Here is a 23,613-nt window from a genome sequence, read left to right as displayed (position 1 = left end):
GCCAGGGCATCTCAGAAAGGAAGACTGGTGGCTAGTGGGGAAGAGACTGGTCACTCAATAACTGGACAGACTGACCTCTGACCTTGTCATATACTAAATACAGTGTCACACCGCCCCCTGACACTAGACCCGTTCAGCCCCTTGGTCTCCACATCTTGCCCAAGACTGGGCAGTAAACTGAAGGGGTCACTTGCAGGCCCAGGAAGAAGCTGGAGCAACAGTTCACAGGCAGATGAGGGTCTCAGCTAGTTTATTTTCTTTCTGGAGGAGTCTTCAAGGGAGAGCAGTCCCGGCTGCTCAGGCTGCGGAGAGAGAGGGTGGGTCAGAACCTGGCTTGGTCCAGGGGACCCCAGGCGTGGAGGTCAGGGAGCAGATATCCAGGTTGGGAGTTGGGGGTGGTGCCCAGATTCTGGGACCCCAGGACAAGCCAGAAGGGGAAGGGAAAGGTGGGTTGAGGGAGGGGAGGATCCGCACCAGGTGGGAAGGAGCTGCGGCTTTTGCTGAGCAGTAGCTGGGGAGGGCCCTGGTCCGTGTCTGAGTCCGAGTCCCAGCAGGGGAGAGGAGGGCTCAGGCATCTGTGTCCCTTATAGCCTGCAGGTGGGACACGTGCGATTCTATCATGAAACCTGAATGTAACCCTTCAGTGGTCTGTGAATCTGAGCCCAGTACCCTTGATATAATGTGATCCTTGATCATGTCCCTTGAATGTGACCCAACATGACCCCAAACTATGATCTCAATCGATGACCCTTGAATTTTACCCCATTTGTGTGTGTGTGTGTGTGTGTGCGCTAAATTGCTTCAGTCATGCCCGGCTCTGTGCAACCCCTGGGCTGTAGCTTGCCAGGCTCCTCTGCCCTTAGAATTCTCCAGGCAAGAATACTGGAGTGGGTTGCCATGCCCTCCTCCAGCGGACCTTCCCGACCCAAGGACCCAACCCATGTCTCTTATGTCTCCTGCATTGGCAGGCAGGTTCTTTACCACTAGTGCCAGTTGGGAAGTCCCAAATTTTATCCCACTGACCCTTAAAAAAGATAAGTGACCCTGAGTGACCCTTGGATGAAACCTCCAGGGACTCTCTAATGTCACCCCAGAACATTATTTAATGTGACCACAGAATAAGACCCAACAGAGGACTTCCCTGGTGGTCCAGTGATTAAGAATCTGCCTGCTAGTGCAGGGGACACGGGTTCCATTCCTGGCTTGGGAAGATCCCACATGCCATGCGGCAACTAAGCCCATGCACCACATCTGCTGATCCTGTGCTCTGGAGTGCCCAAGCTCCATCTACTGAGCCCACAGGACCTAGAGCCCATGCTTCGCAATAAGAGTAACCACCTCAATAAGAAGCCCATGCACAGCAACAAGAGAGTAGCCCCTGCTTGCCACAACTTGAGAAAGCCCGCGCACAGCCATGAAGACCCAACATAACCAAAAATAAATAAATATCTGCAGGGGGGAAACCCAACAGATGTGACCCCCAAAGATGGCTTCTGACATGACCTCCATGTGTGAAGCTAGAGAATGATCTCCCCCCAACCTTGGAGTGCTGCTTAGCCCCCCTCACCCCTGAGGTTTGCGGCCCTGGGGCGGCCCCCTGAGGATATGGCGAGGCCATCAAAGGAGTTCTGCAGCACATGCACAGCGGACCTGTGGGGAGATAGATAGTGATCTGTGGGCCCTCCAGGGGACTCTGGACTGCTCAGGGCTGGGGCAGGGGGGCTGTGGTGGGGGAGGCGTGGAGACGAGTCCCAGGGGGAGAGGGAGACCTGGAGTCAGGTGGGTTCCAGGTTCTAGTGGTCACTGCTCGATCTGATTGGGAGGAGAGGGCAGGGCAGATGAAGGTCGGGGTCAGAGGTTACAGGGGGAGCTCATCACCATATGTCACCCAGCTCTTTTTGGAGGTTATCCCTCCAGGAACCACTGCATCCTGGCGGCAACTCCTCAGTCTCTAGCCAGTTGGCTGTCTCATACCCTTGCTGCTTCATCTTGGTCAGGACCTGAGGTCAGGAAGGGATGGGGAAACAATAATAATAATAATAATGGTGAAAGGTGTGATATAGCATTTATTGCATACCAAGGTGCCTTTAAAGAGCTTATCACTCAGTTAATGCAGCTACTCAGTCAGGCAGGGCTGTATTGTTACATCCATTATACAGATGAAGAAACTGAGGCTCAAGGAGAAGTGACTTGATCACAATCACATAGCAGTAAGTAGCAAAACTGAGATTTGAACCCAGGCCTTCTGGCTGCAGTATGATGGTAGAGGCCAGCAGAGATCCCCATACCCCAACTCACACAAGGCTCCCTTCCCAGCCCACCCTGCTCTGCTCACCTTGCGGCACTTCACCTGTGTCTTCTGAATCTTCTGGATGTTCACCAGGCTCTCCGTGATCTCCTGTTCCTGTGCCTCTGTGGGGGGAGGGGACTTAAGGGGGCTGAATCTGTAGAAGGACCTCCAGCCTGCCCTCCCGGCCATGGGCTTCGGGCACTCACGGAGCTTCTGATAAATGAAGGTCACCTCCTCTCGTACCAGCTCCAGCTCCTCCCATAGGAACTTCTTGCTGAGGAGACAGGGCAGCCTCTGGCCTCCCGTATCCTGGCCTCCTGGCTTCCCATTTGCCCACCTGCCTCCCCCAAGCCACTGCCACCTTCCATGTTTCTATCTTCAACTACCATCCACCAGAGGCTTGTCCCTCCCCCCACCTGCCTACCCACCTTTCCCCTTCTACTACTATTCCCCCACCTCCTACCCGTCCCTACCCCGACCCTGTCCTCCCCTTCTGACCTTCAGCCTCCTATTCCCTCAGACCCCCATTTCCTGGCTTCCAGTTCCCCATCTTCTGGCGCCCTTGACCTCCCATACCCCGACTCTGCCTCTCTCCACCACCTCTCTCCTCCAGTTTCCCATCTCACCCCTGCCAGCTTTCTGGTCCCCTGAGCTCCCTTCCCATCCCTGTCTCCCCTTCCTCTGGCCTCCCAGTTTCCCACACAGCCCCACTGCCTCCTGCCTCCTCCACCCCCTCCTTTTGTCCCCCAAGCTTTCCATGGCCCCCCAGACTCCCTTACTCATTTCCCCCATCCCACCTGTGGCCCCTTCTCCCTGGCCTCCCTTCTTTCCTGAAACAACCTCCAGGCAACCCTCCTGGCAACACCCACCTGTCCCGGATCTCCTGGGCCAGCAACTGCAGGCAGCGGGTGGTGCGGGCCCGCTGCACCTCCTCGTTGTCATGCAGGCTCTTCTGCAGCCCCTGCAGGCCTTGAGCCAGGGCCTCATACAGCTCCTGCCGTCCCTCCACCACATCCCACTTGTGCCCCTCCTTGTCTCCCTGGTGGCTCGTGGGGCCCAGCACCTCTACAGAGATGGTGGGAACTTGCCTGAGCCCCACCCACAGCCCTGAGCCTAGCTTTGAACACAACTTGCCCTGACCCTCACCAGACCCTGGCCTGAAACCCAAACTCATCCAATTTTTCCCACCCTGGCCTGACCTGGCTGACCTTGACAGGGCCAGCCTCCAGCCTTACCTTGACCCTTGGCCAGTTCTCACCTTCCAGTTGTTGGATCTTGATTTGCTGCAGGCAGCTTTCCTTCTCCAACAGGGTCACTGAGTGGTTTAGGAACTCGAAAGCCTGGGCCAAGAGGTCAGGCCTAGGGGCGGGAGCAGGGGTGAAGTGGGAGGGGATGGAGACAATTGCTGGGGGTGGGGCCGACCTGGCTCACCTTGGTCTGGGCCTGTAACTGACACCTGAGTGACTCCAGTTCACATCTCAAAAGCTTCTGGCAGTCGGGAATCATCGTGGTGGACTTAACTGTGAGCAGAGGTGAGTGTCAGCCAAGGCTGGGAAGGGTGTGGGCAGGGCAGAGGTCAGTAGAGGTTCAGGGTTGGGGGGGTGAGGCAGGGGACAAGGTAAGGAGCTGGCGTAGGCTGAGGCAGAGGTAGAAGAAAGATAGGGGTCAAGGTCAGAGACAGGATGAAGGGCAAGGTCAGGGGCAAGAGTCAGCAGCTGACAGGACAGGGATGAATGGAAAGCAATGGTGCAGGTCCACTGAGGAAGGAGCAGAAGGTGGAGGTAGGAACTGGAGGGTCTTCTACCCATAGTCTTGTTGGGTGGAAGGTTCTTACCTTTGGTTTTGGAACAGCTGGTCTCCAAGGGCTTCTAGAGAAGGGGGACATGAGGGCAGTAGAAATTTACCCCTGGGCTGCATCCTTGCTCACCCTAACCCAGGGTGTGGGGGGTAGACATGATTTGGGCCTGCTGAGTTCTGGGTGTCCTAGAACCCCGAGGGCAGGCAAAGCTGCCTCCAGGCATATGCATGCACCCCCAACCCCACCTCACCTCTGCCCCAGCCCGAACACTCTCAGAAGTGCATCTGTGTGGCAGGCATGGAGGCTGCCCCTGAGAACACACAGCTTCAGAGCCCTCACTCCGGCTTGGACTCAGGTAATGGCCCTCTTCTTTAGGGGCAAACGGCATCAACAACGTCTGCAAGGAGCACCAGCAACCCCTGATGCACAACCACACACGGTCATCGAAACACAACCGTAGACACACAGCCTCAGACACAGAGATGCATGCTAAGTCATAAGACCCAGGGCACATGCTCATGCCCATCTCAGACATACAACCACAGTCACAGACACACAGGCAGTCACACCCAGTGTCAATCACAGACAGAACCTCATTAAGACACATAATGGGCTTCCCCAGTGCTCAGATGATCAAGAATCTGCCTGCAGTGTAGGAAACCTGGGTTCAGTCCCTGGGTCGGGAAGATCCCCTGGAGAATGCAATGCTAACTCACTCCAGTATTCTTGCCTGGAGAATCCGATGGACACAGGAGCCTGGTGGGCCACAGTCCATGGGGTAACAAACAGTCAGACAGGACTGCGCAACTAACACTTTCACTTTCACAAGACACACAATGGGGCATCCATTCCATTCATTCAAGACATTTTTAGAGCAGGCCTGGCTGAGCACTGGGCGCTGTTCTGGGTGCTGAAGACATAAGGTGTGAGGGTTCTCAAGAACTCTTTGCCCCACAGCCCCCACCCGAAGCCCTGCAGCAGCAGACTGAGGTGTGGCAGGAAGGGGTTTCCCAGGTGGGGTAGACCTTAGTGTTGCTGTTATGCCTCTTGGGAAGATCCTGGCCATTACACGGCTCCTGTGAGTCTGAGCAAGGGGTGGAAGGAGACCCATGTGACTGACACCCTGAGTCTCTCCCTGGCCTCCAGGCTTCAGTTGTCACTGTGTTTTCAGGTGCACTCGGCTGTGGGGTCTCTGGCTCTGGGTCCTTGGACCAGTGAAATGTATATCCCAAGGTCTTTTCTGAGGAAGAGCCTGGGAAGAGGGATGGGTGGTAAAAGTTTCCTGAGAGCCAGCCCACATCACGCCAGCCCTCCAGCCCCAGGCTAGTCCCTCAACGAACCACAGCACTTGTCACACTTCTTGTGAGCAGGCGGGCATGAACCACAGCACTTGTCACACTTCTTGTGAGCAGGCGAACATGAACCACAGCACTTGTCACACTTCTTGTGAGCAGGCGAACACACGTTGGAGGATGAGGGAAGTGAGCGGTAGCAAGGCACGGAGTACTCAGGATCCAGGGGTAGGCCAGCCAGAAGAGGATTGCTTTGAGTAGGGGGGACAGAGGGCTGCACTGAGACCAGCTCCTGGGTCCTGACAGCCCCAGGCCCTCCCTGACACCCCAGAGTGTCCACAGCCCTCAACACAGGCTTCTTAGTTATGGCAGAAGCCAAAGCTGGGTGAAAGATGATCCTAGCCCCAGGGGTTGGACTGGACAGTGAGAAGAACCCAGAAGTTCCCACAGAAGGAACTGAGACAAGCCTAAAAGAAGGGGAAAAAAAGATCTTAACACTGGCCCTAAAGGAAGGACATCCCTGGCAGGAAACAGCATGTGCCAAAGCTTAGAGGTCTGTCTATGCTCCCAGTGCAGGGAGTCCAGGTTCAGTTTCTGGTCAGGGGGCCTGGATTTGATCCCTGGTCAGAAAACTAGATCCCACAAGCCCACAACTAAAGATCCCAAATGATGCAACTAAGATCCGGTCCAGTTAAGTAAATATATATATATATTTTTAAAAGCTTGGAGGTCTGGAACCAGGTGCTCTGTGCTGATAAAGTCAGGGTCGCTGGAGGCAGAGGTCCAGGAGGAAGCAGCAGGAGGTTGGCAGGACAGCTCAAACAAGTTAGGGCAAGCCAAGCAGAGGAATTGGGAACTGGCTCCCCAGTAAATGAGAGCCATAGAATGTGAGGAGAGGCACAGCATATCCATTTAACAAATGTTAGCTAAACTGGGGCCCAGGCCTGCACTAGATAAGGCTGGGAACAAGAAAGCATTCATTTCTGGGTCTCACATACATACTCCCTGCCCTTCCAGTGTAGTGAGGGCTGGCACAGCTTGAGAAACCTGGGACAGGTGTGCCTGGAAAAACTTCCAGGTGAAGGGCATCTTGCCATGGATCACACTCAGCCAGAAAGGCCACAATATAGGGCTTTCTCTTCTTTCGTCCTTTCTGGGCCCTCTGGTATCCTTCCCCTAGCCCAGTCCTCCTAGAAGACTCCTATATACCCTTCAAAACCTTACTCAGTATCGCCTCTGTAAAATCTTCCTTAATCCCTTTTAAAACTCATATTTTCTGAACATTTTGCTGAGTGCTGGGCACCATCATAAGCCCTCACTGGGTCTTCACACCCACCATAATAACTTGCAAGAGTTATTATTCTTCCTGAAATGTTCTAAGCTACCCCTTCAAAAGTTACTGCCTCAGGGAGGTCCTCACTGCTAGGGGCAGTACAGCATGATGATTAAGCAAGGAGACCCTCCAGTTGGATGGCCGATGTTCAAATCCTAGTTTTGTCCCCTTCCCAGCTGTGTGATGTTGGGATAATTATGAACCCTCTTCAAGCCTCAGTGTCCCCAACTATAAAAATGGGATATCATACTACCTACTTTACTGGGTTGTTGTGATTAAATAAATTAATCCATACCATTGCCTGATATACAATAAAGGGAACTCAGTGTTTGTCTTTGAAAATTACACGGAGGACTTAGTACTTTGGAATCATAGGAGCCCTGGGAGACTTGGGAGAGGAAAAGGCAGGATGCATTTCTGAGTGACAACTGCAGGCAGGACACCAGGTCGATCCCCGCCCCAACCCGCCTCCAACATCACCTGTTTCTCCCGATAGAATTCTCGGAGGAAGGGGGCGGGGTCATTTGCCTGGGCCCTGTCCCCGGGGCCTTGAATCCTGCGCCCGCCAGGCTTCCGACCCCCTTCCACCCCCACCTACTACATACCACCTGCTCATGCTCTCCCATCAGGGACCGCGAAGCCAGTCCCCAGCTGTGACGCTGAAATTTGATCCCATGGGGACACCATCCCTTTAAAACACGAGGAGCCCAAAGGTAGAGTCACAGAGAGGGGTGTGGCTGGCTGGCAGTTTAGCTCCGCCCCCGCCGATGCAGCCGAAGGCTTCATTGGTGCCTTCCCGCTTCAGCAGATGCTAGGATCCACGGTGTAATTGGATGAGAGTCCGAAGAGTGGGCGGGATTTCAGGCTTGGTTTCCGTTTATCGATTGGCCAATATTTAAGAGGGCGGTACAGGAGATAAAGATCTCCGATCCGATTGGCTTCTGGCTTAGCTGGGAGGCGGGACGAATTCTCGGTCCCACCAGGGGAGGTAGCTGAGGTCCGCGAGCCACCCCGGAGCGCGGGAGTGAGGTACTGAGCCCAGCAAGCCTGACACCCTTGATCCAGCCCGGGACTCCTGGGTGCTGCGGGTCGAGGTCCGAGTCCAGTGGTGGGGTCGGTGTCCTCCGGATGAGATTTGGGGTTTCCCAGGATTAGAACGCTGGAAGGTGCTTCGGGAATGTTCTTAGCGACATCCTGTCATGAAAGGAATGATCTTTGATGTTAGAAGTGGATCCCTGGGGTGATATTTGGGAGTCACTGGGTTGATCTCTGAAGACCTAGGGCTGCAAACTTGAGCTGCTGGAGCTGAAATTTGGGGCTCTCAGAGGTGGCTTGAATGTTGGGGTCCAGAGACCCTAAGATCTTGGGGGCTGACATTTGGAGAGATAGGGTCGGGGATGTCACAACTGTTTTGGGTCTTCCCCACCCCATTCCTGGGCTGCTATCCCGGTATCTCTGCTGGATAGACCATGACCCTGGCCTTGTGCAGACTCACAAGGTCTGAAGGCCACAGGGCAAAGATAAAGCTCTGACTTACCTGGTGCCTCCTTCTCAGGCCTGAAAGATGGAGGAAGGCGGGAATCCAGGAAGCTTGACTAAAGTGGTCCATCTCCTGGTCTTGTCAGGGGCCTGGGGCATGCAAATGTGGGTGACCTTCATCTCAGGTAGGGATCGTCGGCCTGGACATCATGGATGCCCGTGGTGGGGACAGGGATGAGAGCGGGTCCTTGGACATGTCCTAACACTGGTCCCCTGCACCCCACAGGCTTTGTGCTTTTCCGAGGCCTTCCCCGACATACCTTCGGCCTGGTGCAGAGCAAACTCTTCCCTTTCTACTTTCACATCTCCATGGGCTGTGCCTTCGTCAACCTCTGCATCTTGGCTTCACAGTGTACCTGGGCTCAGCTCACATTCTGGGAGGCCAGCCAGGTATGCGGGCTTGGGCTCCACTACCCTCTGGACATTCATTCCCAGGACCGCATGAGCACCTATGACACCTTTATGACAATTAAAACAAGACCCCCCAAACCACCCCGGCTTCCTGGTGTACACAGAGTTGGGCTTTGGGTACCCTTGAGCAGTGCACAGCCTGCACAACCATCCCCAGCAGCCCTGTCTATTCCTCCAGTGTCTGTCTGCTGGCTGTTGCTCCCTCTCCTCCCCCTGCCTGGGCCTGCAGCCAAGCTGTGGTGACTCAGCTGGGTTGAGGCACTGACCCCAGCTCATTGTTTAAAAACTAGCCTGACTGGGGATTTACAGTCCCCTACCCCCATCCCCAGAGAAGGAAATGGCATCCCACTCCAATATTCTTGCCTGGGAAATCCCATGGACAGAGGAGCCTGCTGGGCTACAGTCCATGGGGTCGCAAAAGAGTCAGACACGACTTAGCGACTAAACAACGGCAACAACGACCCCCATCCACACATTTTACCCAGCCACAAGGCAAGGAGCCATCTCTGCATCTCATGTCTCTCTATCCTGCCCTCCCCCAACCCCATTCTGTCCCTCAGATGTGGGCAGGTAAGGCCTGAAGGGGGTTTCGATAACCTCACAGACACATGAGGGATTATAGGTAACTGGAACTTCAGAGACTTTTAATTCTTTCCCTGTGGGCCCAATGTCAGCTTCTAGGGACTAGGCTGGGGCCACAAAGGAGATAGGCCCTGTCTTAGGCTCTTTGAGGGAAATGAGGGGACAGTTACCATGGTGCTCTGTCCCAACTCAGGGAAGAGAGGCTCTGCCCATCCTCAGTTCTGGGGAAGAATTGGGTATCAGATAGGCTGTGTTCTGGAAAGTCCCAGTCAGTGTATCAGAAGAGAAGCAGCTCAGGAATTTGGGGGAGAGAGAAGAGACAGTGGTGGAGCCTTTCCTTAGGAATTGCGGGTCTCAGGATATGAGAGCTGGAACTCTCTTTGGGTTCGGGGATGGAGCGAGGAGACCTGGCTTTGACCCGATCCTGTCTCCCATTCCCCTCTGGCCTTTGAGGATGCACAAGGACATGCCCTGGGGCCCCTCCTGCCTCCCAGGCGTGGCTCACCTTGTCCTCCCGCTGCCCCACCAGCTCTTCTTGCTGCTCCTGAGCCTCACCCTGGCCACCGTCAATGCCCGCTGGCTGGAGTCCCGCACCTCGGCCGCCATGTGGGCCCTGCAGACTGTGGAGAAGGAGAGGGGCCTGGGCGGGGAGGTGCCGGGCAGTCACCAGGGCTCGGACCCCTACCGCCAGCTGCGGGGTCAGGACCCCAAGTACAGCGCCCTACGCCAGCAGTTCTTCCGCTACCACGGCCTGTCCTCCCTTTGCAATCTGGGCTGCCTCCTGAGCAATGGGCTTCATCTGGCAGGCCTCGCCCTGGCCCTCCACAACCTCTAACTCCCGCTGACTCTCTGTCTCTGCTGGGGCCCCGGATGTCAATAAACGCTTCTTTGGAAATGACTGCCTTTATCTTTCTCCAACTGGGAAGCAAGGAAGGGGAGGGGCAGGCAAGGGTTGTTGTTGCTGTTGTTTAGTCGCTCAGTCATGTCCTACTCTTGTGCGACCCCATAGACTGTAGCCTACCAGGCTCCTCTGTCCATGGGATTTCCCAGGCAAAGAATGTTGGAGGGGGTTGTCATTTCCTTCACCAGGGGATCTTCTCAACTCAGGGATCGAACCTCCGTTTCCTGCTTTGGTAGGGACTCTTTACCACTGAGCCACCAGGGAAACCCTTGTAGGTAAGAGTAGAGCTGAGGGATTCCGTTTTCCCATTCACGTGGCATACTAATTCAGAGTGTAGGATGTTGCAGCCTCTAAGCTGGTCCTACAATGGTGCCATTTGTTGAGCACCTACTGTGTGCCAGGCATGGCGCTAACCATTGCACATATCATGTAGTAGGGTAACGGTATCTGGTTCTGATCCCTAGAGGACAATTGTATTTTTTCACCTCATTGACATTGGGAATGGCCATGTGACTTGCTTTGGCCAATGAAATGTGAGCAAAGTCAGTTTTGAGACGTATACAAGCCAGTGCCTGATTCACCACATCGTCCCCTGTTTGCAATGATCAGTGTGAGTGAGAAGCAAACCTTGGATATAAGGGACTTGTGAACACAGTAAGGGAAGGAAAGAGTGGGACAAAGGGAGAAGGTAGCACTGACCTATTTACACTACCAGGCATAAAATAGACAGCTGGTGAAAAGTTGCTGTATAACAGGGGAGCTCATCTTGGCACTCTGTGATAACCTAGGGGGTGGACTGGGGGAGGGGAGGGAGGCTCAAGAGGGAGGTGATGTATATAACTATGGCTGATTTGGGATGTTGTATGGCAGAAACCAACACAACATCATAAAGCAATTTTTCTCCAATTTAAAAAAACGAAGCAAAGCTTGGATGTTGGGTGCCATGGTGACTGTGGGGCTGCTTGTTACTGAGCATATACCAGCACTTCCTGACTGACACACATCTCAGTTCATCCAAAGTAGCCCTTGGAGGTGGCTAACGTTGTTCCCAAGAAGCAATGGGGGCTCAGTGAAGTTCAGCAAGTGGCTTCAGGAGCAGTTGTTTGAATTAGGACCCCAGCAAAGCCTGAACTTTTAAAATTTTTGGTTTTAAATTTTTTTTGGCCACATGAGCAGGGGATCAAACCCATGCCTCCTGAAGTGGAAGCATGGAATCTTAACTACCTGGCCACCAAGGAAATCCTAAGCCTGAGCTATTATAAATGCAGATTCTCTACTGTTGGCCTGAAGAAAAAAACTACAGTTGGGCCTGGATATCAAATTTTGTGGCCTCAGGCCAGGGCCTGCCCCTCTCTGATTTCCAATTTCTTTATCTGTAAAAGGAGGGGGTTAACTCTTCAGGGTATTTGGAAAAGGTGTCTAGCCCAGTTTAGGGTCAGGCGATGCACTTTACAAACAACAAACTCATATCGGAACCCTTACCCAACCCTGTGAAGTGGGGACCCTTGTTAACGACCGACCACATGATGGATAGGGAAAATGAGTCCCGGGGAGGTTAACATGTCCAACGCGACAAGGACTGGAAGTGGTGGAGCTGAGATTTGGAACCTGGCTCCAGAGTCCGTGCTGGTAGCTGCTGTGCACGTGTAGGAACTCCACGTCAGGTTGGTTGAAATGAAATGTTTATTGGCAGGGAACAGACCGCGCTTCGAGGTACTTCCAGCCCCTCCCCCACCCCACTCCGCCCCCGCCCAGCCCCACAAGCCCCGCCCAGGTTCCTCCCCGCCCTTCCCCAGGGGCGGCCCCTCCTCCGGCTTAGGGGCGGGGCCGGCGCGGGATCCGGGTGGCTGCTGGCAGCGGCGGCGGCGGCGTCTGCGGCTGCGGGGTCTGGGTCGCAACCAGGGCCAGGTCGCAGAGAGTTCGGAGGCAGAACCCTCGCGGCCAGCGTCCCCCCCTACGCGAAGTGACTCCCTCGGAGGGAGAGCACTCCAGCCCGCGCCTCCGCGTCCCAGCAGGTCTCCAGGGGGGGACTGGGGCTTAGCGGGGGAGGGCCGGGGGCCTGGGGAACAAAGGCAGGAGGCGGGGGACGCCTCTTCCCTCGCCTCTACCCAGCTGGGCTCATCGGGAGCGTTAATGGGGCGCGGGCGGGGCGGAAAGCCCAGCTGGGGAGAAGAGATGTGACCATATGGTGATGGGAGGAAGCTCGGAGCTCCCCAGCACTGGCTGGGGCGCCCCACATCAGGTGACGAGGGGGACAGGATCGAGCCCTCCGGGGTCCCTTAACTCGTGCCTGGCCTGAGGGAGAGTCGCCAGATGGTCAGATAAGAGGTGGGACCGGCTGACAGGTGGGCTGAGGGTGGGGCGGAGTTGGGCCCCCATCCTGGCTGCCCTGCCTAGCATGGGGAAAGGCTTCCTGCCCTCTTCCCTTCCCCTCCTCAAACTCGTTCTCCCGGAACATGGGGTGGGGCGGAGGGCTGGGCAGGAAAGGAGGGCCGGCTGGGTCCTCCTTTTTAACCTGGATAAAAGCTCCAGGGGGTAGTTAAGAAATGGCTTTGCCAGGGGCTGGTTACCCCCCATTCACCCAGGCCTTCTGGGGCCTCCCTTTGAGGCTCAGGGAGCAGCCACAACAGCTAGGAAAATAGGCCTCTGCAGTGACTGAGGGGGTGCACGGCCCCAGATGAAGAAGCCTTATCTGTGGGGACAGATTGACAGGAAAGGCTCATCCAGGTGGTCAGGGTGGTGGCTGGGGTGGGTGGTTTCCTTGGATTGGAAGACCATCTTTCTGGCCTCCGTGGGCTGACCCTGGGCTGGGGTGAGTCAGCTTTCCTGGGAGGCAGATGGGCCCAGCCCCTTTGACAAACAGAAGGTGGCAGGACCCATTTGGGGGTAGAACTGGACATTAAACCCTGGGGTGTATCCACTGAAAGCCCCCTCCCCATGGGCTTCAGGGAAGGACTTAAAGTTGGCCTGGGTAGGGGCAGGCAGGTGGCTAACACCTGCCAAAGTCAACACCCAGGCCCTGGGTGGTGGCAGGGCCGGTGCGGGGGGGGCTTTATCCAGCTGACAGCCCCAGCTACCCCCAGCTCACACTTGGGCCCCGCCAGCTTCTCACCCTGGGGCAAAGTCTACACCTGCACCTTCCGAAGGTTCTGGTTCCTCAGCAGCCCAATGAGGCACCCCCAGCCTGGACCCTTGCATTTGGCAAACATCCCCATTTTCTAGGCGAGGACGCTGAGGCCCCACAAGGGCAAGTGACGCATCCAGGATCACTTGACTTCCAAGTGGCAGAGCCAGGATTTGAGCCCAGGTCCGGTGCATGGGCTTCCAGGTGGCTCTGTGGTAAAGAAACTGCCTGCTGTTGCAGGCAGAGACCTGGGGTTAGGAAGATTCCCTGGAGGAAGAAATGGCAACCCACTCCGGTATTCTTGCCTGGAAAATCCCATGGACAAAGAAGCCTGGCAGGCTACCATCCATGGAGGCGCAGAGTTGGACTCAACTTAGCGACTAAAACAACAACAACCAGTGTAGACACTGGGGCCATTCCTGGTGTTTTTTTCCCTGCAGGGGTCCAGCTCTCCCCATCCCAGGAGGCTCCCTGCCAAGATGGCATCAGCTGGAGACCCCCCAACAGGCCAGCGGGATGCAGCGGACCAGAACTTCGACTACATGTTCAAGCTGCTGCTTATTGGCAACAGCAGCGTGGGCAAGACGTCCTTCCTGTTCCGATATGCCGATGACTCCTTCACGCCCGCCTTTGTCAGCACTGTGGGCATCGACTTCAAGGTCAAGACAGTCTACCGCCACGACAAGAGGATCAAGCTGCAGATCTGGGTGGGCCAGGCGGCAGTCTGTGGGTCTGCCAGCCCAGACGGGCTGGGGTTCCTCTGGGGAAGCTCAGGCAAGGGTGTAGGGCTGTGGGGAGGGGTCCTGGGTCAGGAACAGTGATCCAGAGTCAGGGAGAGGGCTTGGGATAGGTGTGAAGAGTAGCAGGGGTATTATCCATGAAGTGAATCCATCAGGATGAGGGGGATTTACCCTGCCCTCTAGGGTCTGAGCAGGAGACAGTACTAACCCAAGCTGGATTAGAAGATCTGGTGACGAATGGGGAAGAGGTTTGGGTACCCTGTTGGGACAGGCCTGGAGGCTCCCACTGAGCTTCTTCAGAGTCATGCTCGCGCTCCCAAAGCACCTGCTGGTAATGATTGTCATGGTAACGAGCATCAGACTGTCTGCATCAAGGTGGTACCCTCTGGTCAAGGTGGTTCTTGTTTGTGGTCATGAGGTTGGTTCTTGGAGACAAGGTCACAGAGGGCTTATAAATCTTTGAGAGGCCACCAACCCCTCAGACTGGAAACCCCTCAAGGACAGGATACATGTCCCCTTCATCAGACTAGAGCAGGCCCATATTTCTCCCCATTGAATCAGGGGCTGTGAAGGCAGGTCCATGTCCTGGTCATCAGACTGGGGCTGTGAGGCTGGGGTGCCCACCTGGAGAGGTAGGGTGGGGAACGGGGTGGCTTCTAGATGCCTGACCCCACTGTGTGCCCAGGACACGGCGGGCCAGGAGCGCTACCGTACCATCACCACAGCCTACTACCGTGGAGCCATGGGCTTCCTGCTCATGTATGACGTTGCCAACCAGGAGTCCTTTGCTGCCGTGCAGGACTGGTGAGTGCTTGCTGACCACTGACCCCCTGACCTTCACCCTCTCTCCCTGACCCTAATCTCTGGCCTAACACAGCCCTCCAACTCCATAGGGCCACGCAGATCAAGACCTACTCCTGGGACAATGCTCAGGTCATCCTCGTGGGGAACAAGTGTGACCTGGAGGATGAGCGTGTTGTGCCCACCGAGGAAGGCCGGAGGCTCGCCGACGACCTTGGTCAGTGCCCAACCTGGGCTACAGGCCCTGGACCTCCCAGACCCAAACCCCCATCCCTATGCTTGAGTCCCAGGTCCAACCACAGTCACCAATACCTTGGCCTTTGAAGATCTGCCCAGAAAAATACCTGCATGTATACCACCTGCTACATTTAATTCCAAAGGATTTACCCACAGATAACCTTTATTGCCCCCACTGCCCTGGGAACCCAAACTCAGAAAAACCATTTCTGGGAATTAATCCTACAAACACCTGCACCCATGTGGGAAGTGACGGGTGTATCAGCTTACAGCACAGTTAGTAGGAGGGGAGCTTGGCAGCCTCTCAAGTCTCTCACAGTGGGGGAAGCAGCTACACATAGAGTAGAGTCACATGGGGGAATACTGTGCAGCTGTGAAAAAGGATCAGGCCATTTTTTATGTTCTGCAGTCTATGGATATATGGGTAAGTGGAAAAAGCAAACTACAGAATAGTAGGTATGGCTGCTGCTTTTAGTCCAGAGATAGCAAACTCTTTCTTTCTTTGGCTGCACAGTGAAGCTTGTGGGATCTTAGTTCCCCAACCAGGGATTGCACCCATGCTCCCTGCAGTGGAAGCGAGTGGCCCTAACCGCTGGACTGCCAGGGAAGTCCCGTGCCAACATTTCCTTAAAGGGCCAAATAGGAAATATTTTCAGTCCTAGGGTCTAACTGCTCAGCTGTGCCTGAAAGCAGCCTTGGATAATACATTGATGAATGAGTGTGACTGTCTGCCAATAAAACTTTAGTTACACAAATAGGCAACAGCACCTGAAACTATAAATCAGCTATGTACATGCACGTTCAGTCCATCAGTCATGTCCGACTCTGCGACCCCACATACTATAGCCCTCCAGGCTCCTCTGTCCATGGAATTTTCCAGGCAAGAATACTGGAGTGGGTTGCCATTTCCTTCTACAGGGGATCTTCCTGACCCAGGGATCGAACTCATGTCTCCTGCCTTGGCAGGCAGATTCTTTATCACTGAGCCACCAAGAAGGCCCAATATACTTAAATTTAGTACTTAAATAAATACTTAAAAAGAAAATAGGCAACAAGCCAGATTTCTGCAGCTCAGTTTGCCAACCCCTGTATTAGTGAGAATAAGGATGTATATTGATGTTTGCTTAAAGGAAACCTGGAAGATACAGAAGGCTCTAGTAACCCTGGTGACCTGGGATGCTACCAGGGTTGGAGGGGAACTTTTCAGCCTACCTTTGTGAATAAGGTGAATGGATTCTCGATTCAGAGTTTAAGCTAAAAGAAAATCTTGTCCTGGATTATTCTAGGCCCTCCCCAGGACTTTCTGTGCAAGAGGGAATGTAACCACTATGCAGGGAGGGCGGGTTAAGGACCGAGACTCGAGAATCCCCTCCTGCAACCCACTATCTGTGTGACCTTTGGCACCTCACCTACCCTCTCTGTGCTTCCATTGCTCCATCTAGGAAACAGGTGAAAACCTCATCTACCTCATAGGGCTGTTAGATTAAATAAGCAGATCCTGGCCCTGATTGAACATTAACTCCAGTTATTTCTTGACGGCTTTGTGATCTCGCACCGGTGACTTTAGTTCTCTGGGCCAGCACTTCCTCGTGTGTGAAAGGCAGATAATATAATAACAGCCCCACCTGGTTAGGTTGTCAGGAGGGCTAAATGAGTTATGACGCATGAAGCAGTTCTAACAGAATCCTGCCTATGTGTAGGTTTCATCTAAGCGTTAGCTAGCATGATTGTGGAGTGTTGCTGATGTTTGTACCTAAAACCTAAGAGATTTACTGTCTGACCCTTTGCAGAGAAACTTCACAGAGCCCTGGACCATAACTGTCCCCTCTTTTCCTTTTTTTTCTTGCCATCATTTGTTGGAGAAACTGGGTCTTTATTCTGTAGAATGTCTCCTGTTTGGGGTTTGACTCTGCTCCTTCTTGCTGCCATTTCACCTGCTCTTTGTCCCCTGTGTTTTAGGAACCTGAGCCTGGGTCTCATTTACAGATGTGCTGGGAGTCAGCTGTTGGGGCCCTGCCATAGGCTGGAATACTTGAGGATGCTGCCCACACCTTTTTTGTTGTTGTTGGCTGAAACACGTGGGATGGGGCATCTTAGTTCCCTGACCAGGGATTGAACCCTTGCCCCTCGCCATGGCCACGTGGAGTCTTAACCACTGGACCACCAGGGAAGTCCCCTGCCCACACTTTCTTGTGGAAAACATCTAGTTCCTGGGAGTGACAGGGAGATTCCTGCTCTTCCATTAAGTTTAAAATATCAGACAACAAATTGGGAGATGGATTTGGACCCCAATTTTGTAAGGAAAAAATCCACACGTGTATGCACACATACTCCTACCCACTACAAACCGAACCCCAACAATTATGTTTTTTTTTTTAGTGGAAAGCTAGATGTCAAAACAGCAATAGTAGTTGTTTCTGGGTGATGAGATTACATACCACATTTTTAGCTGACTTGATATTTTTCAGTAGTTTCTCTAGTGAATATTTACAATTAGAAGACAAAAAGTGTTTTGTTTTGTTTTTTTTTTTAAAAAAAAACAAACTGGGACTTCACTGGTGGTCCAGTAGGTAAGGCTCTGCACTTCAACTGCAGGAGGTGTGGGTTCACTTTCCTGGTTGGGGAACTAAGATCCTGTTGTGTGGGGCAGCCAAAAATGAAGTCTTAAAAAAGGAAGAAAAACAGATTATTTGTGGCAGAGCTGGACATGATTAATGAAATGCCAAATTTGCCTAGGAAGACGGTGGGGTGACCTTGATGATCACCAGGCTCAGGATAGAGATCTGTGTTCATGTCCTGCCTCTGTCATCCACCCATCCATCCACTCATCCATCCATCTATACATCTATCTATACATTCATCCATTGATTCATCTGTATATCCATCTCTCCATCCATCCATCTACCTATCCATCCATCTATACACTTAGCTATACATCCTCGCATCTACCCATTCATCCATCCATCCACCTGTACATCCATCCATCTAAATACACATTAGTCGTCCATATATCCCTCTACCCACTCATCCGTCCATCTATCTGATCAGTCATTCAGTCAGTAGTTTCTGAGCGCTTGCTCTGTGCCAGGCCCTAGGGCTGCAGTTGTGGGCAAGGCACATAGACACCCTGCCCTCTTGGTGCGGGTATTCTAATAGTGGAGACATAGATGGATAATTATACATTTATTAATTACAATGATATTTTTATAGTGCTTCATGATAATGACAAGGGCTAGAATAGAGGCCTGTTTACCCTGTGCTGTGTGTAACAGCCTGGACATTGGTCTGAATTTCTGGCCTAGGGAATGGCAGATGGGGATACACTGGGGACCATAGCTCCGAGCAGGTGGAGCCTGGACCAGGGTGCAGGGTGCAGGAAGGACAGTCATGTGCAGCCTTATTTGCAGGTTGCTGGGCCACTTCTTGTGGCCCAGGATCTCTGGGCAGGTCCCCAAAGCATTTGTACCACCTCTCACCTTTTGCTAAGTGGATAAACTTTTTTTGTTTTGCTTTGTTGGGTCTCGTTGCAGTGCTGGGTTTTCTCTTGTTGCAGAGTATGGGCACAGGAGTTCCAGCAGTCAGGCTTAGTTACCCCAAGGCACGGGGGATCTTAGTTCCCCAACCAGGGATTGAAGCTACATCCCCTGCATTGGAAAGCAGATTCTTAACCACTGGACCACCAGGGAAGTTCCTAAACATTTTTTTTTTTTAAGAGAAAAAGTTATGATGATCTCTGTGATGCTAAAAGTCTATTCAAATCTGCTTCACCCTCCCCCTCCCCAAAAGGAATCAGCCATCCTGCCCTTGCTCCTGAGGCCCAAGGTGGTACAGGAGAAATGTTTAGTATTATTTTAACCAGGCAGCCTGAGTGTGTTAACCTGTGTGAATGTACACGATTGACTTTCCTGCTGTGTGCCTCAGTTTTCCCATCTATAAAATGGGCTATACTAGCATAGGGCATTCCCTAGCAGTCAGGTGGTTAGGGTTCCACCCTTCCATCGTAGGGGGCATGGATCCAATTCCTGATCTGGGAACTAGGATCCCACAAGTTGCGTGGCCCAGCTCCCCGCACAAAAACTATACCTCAGACTGAGTGACTGTGCATTCACAGAACATCCTTAAATGAGTTAATTTATATAAAGTTCTTAGAAAAGTGCCTGTCGCATAGTAAGCATTGTGTAAGCACTGCCTATTATTATTATTACTGTTTTTAGTGCACTCTATAGGCCAAGCGGAGAAGGCAGTGGCACCCCACTCCAGCACTCTTGCCTGGAAAATCCCATGGATGGAGGAGCCCAGTAGGCTGCAGTCCATGAGGTCGCTAAGAGTCGGACATGACTGAGCGACTTCACTTTCACTTTTCATTTTCATGCATTGGAGAAGGAAATGGCAACCCACTCCAGTGTTCTTGCCTGGAGAATCCCAGGGACGGGGGAGCCTGGTGGGCTGCTGTCTATGAGGTCGCACAGAGTCAGACACGACTGAAGGGACTTAGCAGCAGCAGCAGCTGTAGGCCCGGAACTGCGTACATTGTATACTCTCTAAAACTCTGCAAAACCTGCCATTATCTGGCTAACAGAGGTTACAAACTGGGTACCCCTGGGCTGAAGCCAGTCCTGTTTTATTTGACCTGGAGCATATGTTCCATAACATGTGAAATACTTGGCTGCACTTAAAAGGTCCACATAAATATTGGGCTTTGTGGGCACCCTGGCTGTGCCTTCCTGTGCAGCAGAAATTGGATAGCAGATGAATGCCACTTAACTGGGGGTAAGACTTGCCACCACTGCCCTGTGACAAAGAGATACGCAAGGTAGTCCGGGCAAGCACTGCTGTCATATGTTTTTATCAGCATCAGCAGCATCATTGTTCCCATTTTACAGAAGAGCAAACTGAGGCTCAGAAAGATTAAGACTCTCAGTCAAGGTCCCCCAGCTGAATGAAGGTCAGAACCGGGCTTGCAACCCAGGTTCGTGTGATGCCATAGCCCAGGCACTGACCCCCCAGGGTTTCACAGATCTTCCTTTTATTTTTATATATATATATAAAATATATATGCCATTTATTATTTTTAACCCCCACCCCACCCCTGCCCAACATGTCGTATATTAGTTTCCCGACCAGGGATCCAACCCGTGCCTCCTGCAGTGGAAGCATGGAGTCTTAGCCACTGGACCGCCAGGGAACTCCCAGATCTTCCCATCTTATATTCCTCCAGGTTTTGAGTTCTTCGAGGCCAGCGCCAAGGAGAACATCAATGTGAAGCAGGTCTTCGAGCGCCTGGTGGACGTCATCTGCGAGAAGATGAATGAGTCCCTGGAACCCAGCTCCAGCCCTGGCAGCAATGGGAAAGGCCCGGCCTTGGGGGACACCCCAGCCCCGCAGCCCAGCAGCTGTCCCTGCTAGAGATGACTCTCCCACCCCACCCCCTCCTGCCTCGGCAGAGACTGTAACTGAGGCATGAGCCATAAGGGCTGTCTCCAAGCTCAGGGCGCCCCCCACTTCCCGTCGGCCGCCCCTACTCCCGCATGGCGCGTTCTCTGGCCGTGGCCTCCAGCCTGCCCAAGCAGCCCCTGTCACAGGCTCCAGACCCTGCTGCGGGCAGGGTCTGGGGGAGGTCCGTGCACGAGCTTGCTGCTTCCCGGCGTTGTCATGGTGATAGTAAGCACGCACACACGGCGTGTCCCAATTTGCCTGGTGAAAGGGCAACCGCCATGCCTTCTGGGTTAGAACCACTTATCCGCATCCGTTTCTGAGTGGGGCATTGCTGGCCAGAGATGGTTCTTCTCCCTCGTGCGGTGGGGGTGGGGAGTTGGTGGGAGGGATCTCAGAATTCATCCCTAGAGATGTGGAAGGCTGCTCCTTTCTCAGGATCGCCCAGTCTGCCTGTGAACCAGGCTGGTGGTTTTGCATCTCCCAGACCCCTCCCTTCTGACCTGCAGATCTTCTGCCTGTGAAAGCAGTATTAAAGCGGCTTTTCCCAGAGCGCCCCATACCCCCACCCGCGGCTTCAGGGACCCCAGAAGTGCCTTCTGAGCTTCTCCAGAATTTGCTCGACCCTGCCACTGTTACAGCTGACCCACTGCATTCCCGATCCAGAATAGAATTCTGGAAACTGTGAGCTGCTCCGGGCCAGGCAGAGAATCATGCATTCCTGCTGAGGACTTTTTACCAGGAGTTAATTCAAAGTTAGAAGCTTAGGCTCTCCTGCCCTGACCTGCCTTCCACGGGCCCTGTTTGGCTGGTAATGTTTTAAGCAAGGTCTTTCCACATCCCATATCCTGCTCAAAAAGGAAATTGAGCAATATTCCTGTAGGGTAGCCTGAACTGGCTGGCGGCGCTCCATGTGAGGACATCGGCTCCTCCCAGTTGAAAAACCTTGAAGACTCAGGGCTGGCTTCCCGAGCCATGTTATCTCTGGGGTCCAATGATGTTTTCTGCTAATGGAGGAGCCACAGGAAAGAATGTTTTGGGGTTTGGCTGGAGGAGCAGCAGGGAAGACAGGGCTGGGTAACCGCTGTTGCTACTTGCATTTCCCAGATGCTGCTTGGGAGTGGCAGGCTGAAGACAGATGGGCAGAGGACCAGTCCCCCTGGTTGATTGTGGCACTAACTAGTGGGGAGCCCACCAGGTTGGGGGTCCCCAGCTACCAAGGGCTCCTGCTGGGAGGTGATCTTCATTTTGACACCTTCCTGGCCCCATCCTCCGCTCAGTGGCCCTTCCTGCCCACCTGAGTCCAACCTTGGTGACAGCACCTCTTTCTACCCTGGAACACTGATACCCCAGAACTTGACAGCCACTATGAGGGCAGCCAAGTGTATGGTTTGTCCAGTTTCCCAGCCCTGCTGCCAAAATGATTTTCTGTAGCCTTGCGGATCTCTGCTACTTCTACCAGGAATGGGGAAGGTCTGGGTCAAGTTTAACATAGTTCTTACCTTTACAGAAGCTGGAGATTGAATTTGTTTCTAGAGGGCCCTGTTCACCCCAAACCAGGGACTGCCCTTAGAGCGTCAAAAGTGGGGATATTTTTTTGTACACCAACAAACTAGACTGCGATGAAAAGGACAAGTTCTTGGAAATACACCACATGAGACTTATCGGAAGGTTTGGGGCAGGGGAGTCTAAAGTGTTAGTTGCTCTAACATAAAAGAGAAAGCAGCTAGAAAAAGGCTTCTTAAGACACACCATGGCCTGTCAAGATTCCCTTTGCCTGTCCATTTTCCTTAAACTGCTGCCAGAAAAAAAATGTTTGGCCAGCGTGTCACTATCAAGGGGACCAGCTGACTTGTGTGATAGCCTGTGTGATAAAAGACAGCTTTGGCTGCATCTTGTACCTGACCTGGCCTAAGATTTCTGTTTACACAAGACTTTTCAGCAATTCAACTTTAAGTCACATTGGAGACAGCTGCCACTCTTGAGGGTTCTCTCAAGCCTGGGAATGATGTATGAGAATTTTTCTTGTTTGGTCTAACAATGGTGTTACGTTTTTATCTTATGTTTTGGGGGGAAGTTTAACTCCTGACAGTGTCTGGAAAACTGAAACTGATGTCCTCAAAGATCACTGGGAGGGAATGGAGGTTTGTTGAGTTTACAAACAAAAATTAAGCCAAAGGCTGTGGGAAGACAGCTTTCTAGTGCCAGGGAGGCTAGGATCTGGGGAGGTGACTTGAGACTGTATCCCGCATCCCTGCTGTGCCTTCTTATTATTTGCTTTCAACTTGTCTTTCCAGTATCAGCAGGAAATTGCCATGATCGCCTTTTGGGGTTTGGGGTTATGTTTGTTTTGCTTTTCTTTGGCTTCTCTGGGGATCATTTTCTTGTGTGTTTCTCTCCCAACTCCATTGAAAACAAAACAAGGGGTGAAATTTGATTTCACTGTTGAAGTGCTAATTCCAATAAGTTACTTCTCCTCCATGATCCCAGAACACATCAGGAGAGAGCTCTAGACCTTTATCTTCTGGGTGTGGTTCTCCTTGTGTAAGCCATTCTTGGATGTTCAGTCATAAAGATGTGCACTTTTCTCGAGAAAATAAAAAATTAAAATTGTCATGCCCAGATGCTGTGGGTCTTTTCTTTCCATTAGTGAAATGGAGTTTCCAGGAAGAAGGCAGTTGAATCACTGCCAAGTGGAGAGTTGGTTGAGGTCCGTGTGTGATGCTGCAGAACCTGAATCGGGACAGGGAGGCTCAGGTCTGGGGCTGCCTCTAGTGGCTGCCTGGGTCTGGGGCTGCCTCATGGTGGCTCAGATGGTAAAGAGTTTTCCTGCAATGCAGGAGATCTGGGTTTGATCCCTGGGTCGGGAAGATCCCCTGGAGAAGGAAATGGCAACCCACTCCAGTATTCTTGCCTAGAGAATTCCATGGACAGAAGAGCCTGGCTGGCTACAGTCCATGGGGTCGTGAAGAGTTGGACACAACCACTAACACTTTCTTGTCACTTTCCAGTGGTCTCAGCCTGCTTGAATCGGGGCTTCGTTCTTGGCCGGAGATTGAGGCTGGACCTCAACAGTGAGAACAACAAATCTAGCTACTAGACCACTGGTCAGTGACAAGGCCCTGGCTCTTC

The 23,613-nt window shown here is 53.0% G+C and overlaps 3 protein-coding genes across 6 annotated transcripts; 2 read left to right on the top strand and 1 right to left on the bottom strand.

Moving 5' to 3' along the window:
• Positions 1 to 233: 233 nt before the first annotated feature.
• Positions 234 to 8,842, bottom strand: CCDC159 (coiled-coil domain containing 159). Of its 2 annotated transcripts, XM_069589260.1 has the most exons (15): positions 8,251 to 8,842; positions 7,319 to 7,907; positions 5,429 to 5,631; positions 5,114 to 5,340; positions 4,339 to 4,485; positions 4,125 to 4,158; positions 3,722 to 3,810; positions 3,549 to 3,630; positions 3,160 to 3,355; positions 2,497 to 2,564; positions 2,336 to 2,412; positions 1,879 to 2,000; positions 1,568 to 1,650; positions 475 to 591; positions 234 to 302 (listed from the first exon to the last, which is right to left on the bottom strand). In XM_069589260.1, exons 2-15 carry the CDS (start codon positions 7,327 to 7,329, stop codon positions 298 to 300), a joined length of 1,461 nt encoding a protein of 486 aa, XP_069445361.1. In that variant the 5' UTR covers positions 7,330 to 7,907; positions 8,251 to 8,842; the 3' UTR covers positions 234 to 297. The 2 variants fall into 2 exon arrangements, with proteins under 2 accessions (XP_069445361.1, XP_069445362.1); XM_069589261.1 differs by lacking the exon at positions 8,251 to 8,842 and having other exon boundaries at positions 4,339 to 4,507; positions 7,319 to 7,436.
• On the top strand, positions 7,641 to 10,140 carry TMEM205 (transmembrane protein 205). Of its 3 annotated transcripts, none has more exons than XM_069589268.1 (4): positions 7,641 to 7,742; positions 8,269 to 8,377; positions 8,479 to 8,642; positions 9,775 to 10,140. In XM_069589268.1, the coding sequence occupies exons 2-4, from the start codon at positions 8,278 to 8,280 to the stop codon at positions 10,078 to 10,080; spliced, it is 570 nt and encodes a 189-aa protein (XP_069445369.1). In that variant the 5' UTR covers positions 7,641 to 7,742; positions 8,269 to 8,277; the 3' UTR covers positions 10,081 to 10,140. The 3 variants fall into 3 exon arrangements, with proteins under 3 accessions (XP_069445369.1, XP_069445372.1, XP_069445371.1); XM_069589271.1 differs by having other exon boundaries at positions 7,657 to 7,826; XM_069589270.1 differs by having other exon boundaries at positions 7,673 to 7,807.
• Positions 10,141 to 11,930: 1,790 nt separating this feature from the next.
• Positions 11,931 to 23,103, top strand: RAB3D (RAB3D, member RAS oncogene family). The gene is made up of 5 exons (XM_069589258.1): positions 11,931 to 12,161; positions 13,711 to 13,977; positions 14,696 to 14,814; positions 14,904 to 15,028; positions 20,267 to 23,103. Exons 2-5 carry the CDS (start codon positions 13,750 to 13,752, stop codon positions 20,452 to 20,454), a joined length of 660 nt encoding a protein of 219 aa, XP_069445359.1. The 5' UTR covers positions 11,931 to 12,161; positions 13,711 to 13,749; the 3' UTR covers positions 20,455 to 23,103.
• Positions 23,104 to 23,613: the final 510 nt, after the last annotated feature.

This window comes from Ovis canadensis, chromosome 5, assembly GCF_042477335.2.
Source record: "Ovis canadensis isolate MfBH-ARS-UI-01 breed Bighorn chromosome 5, ARS-UI_OviCan_v2, whole genome shotgun sequence".
Classification (NCBI taxonomy): domain Eukaryota; kingdom Metazoa; phylum Chordata; class Mammalia; order Artiodactyla; family Bovidae; genus Ovis; species Ovis canadensis.
This window is presented reverse-complemented; position numbering and strand designations above follow the sequence as displayed.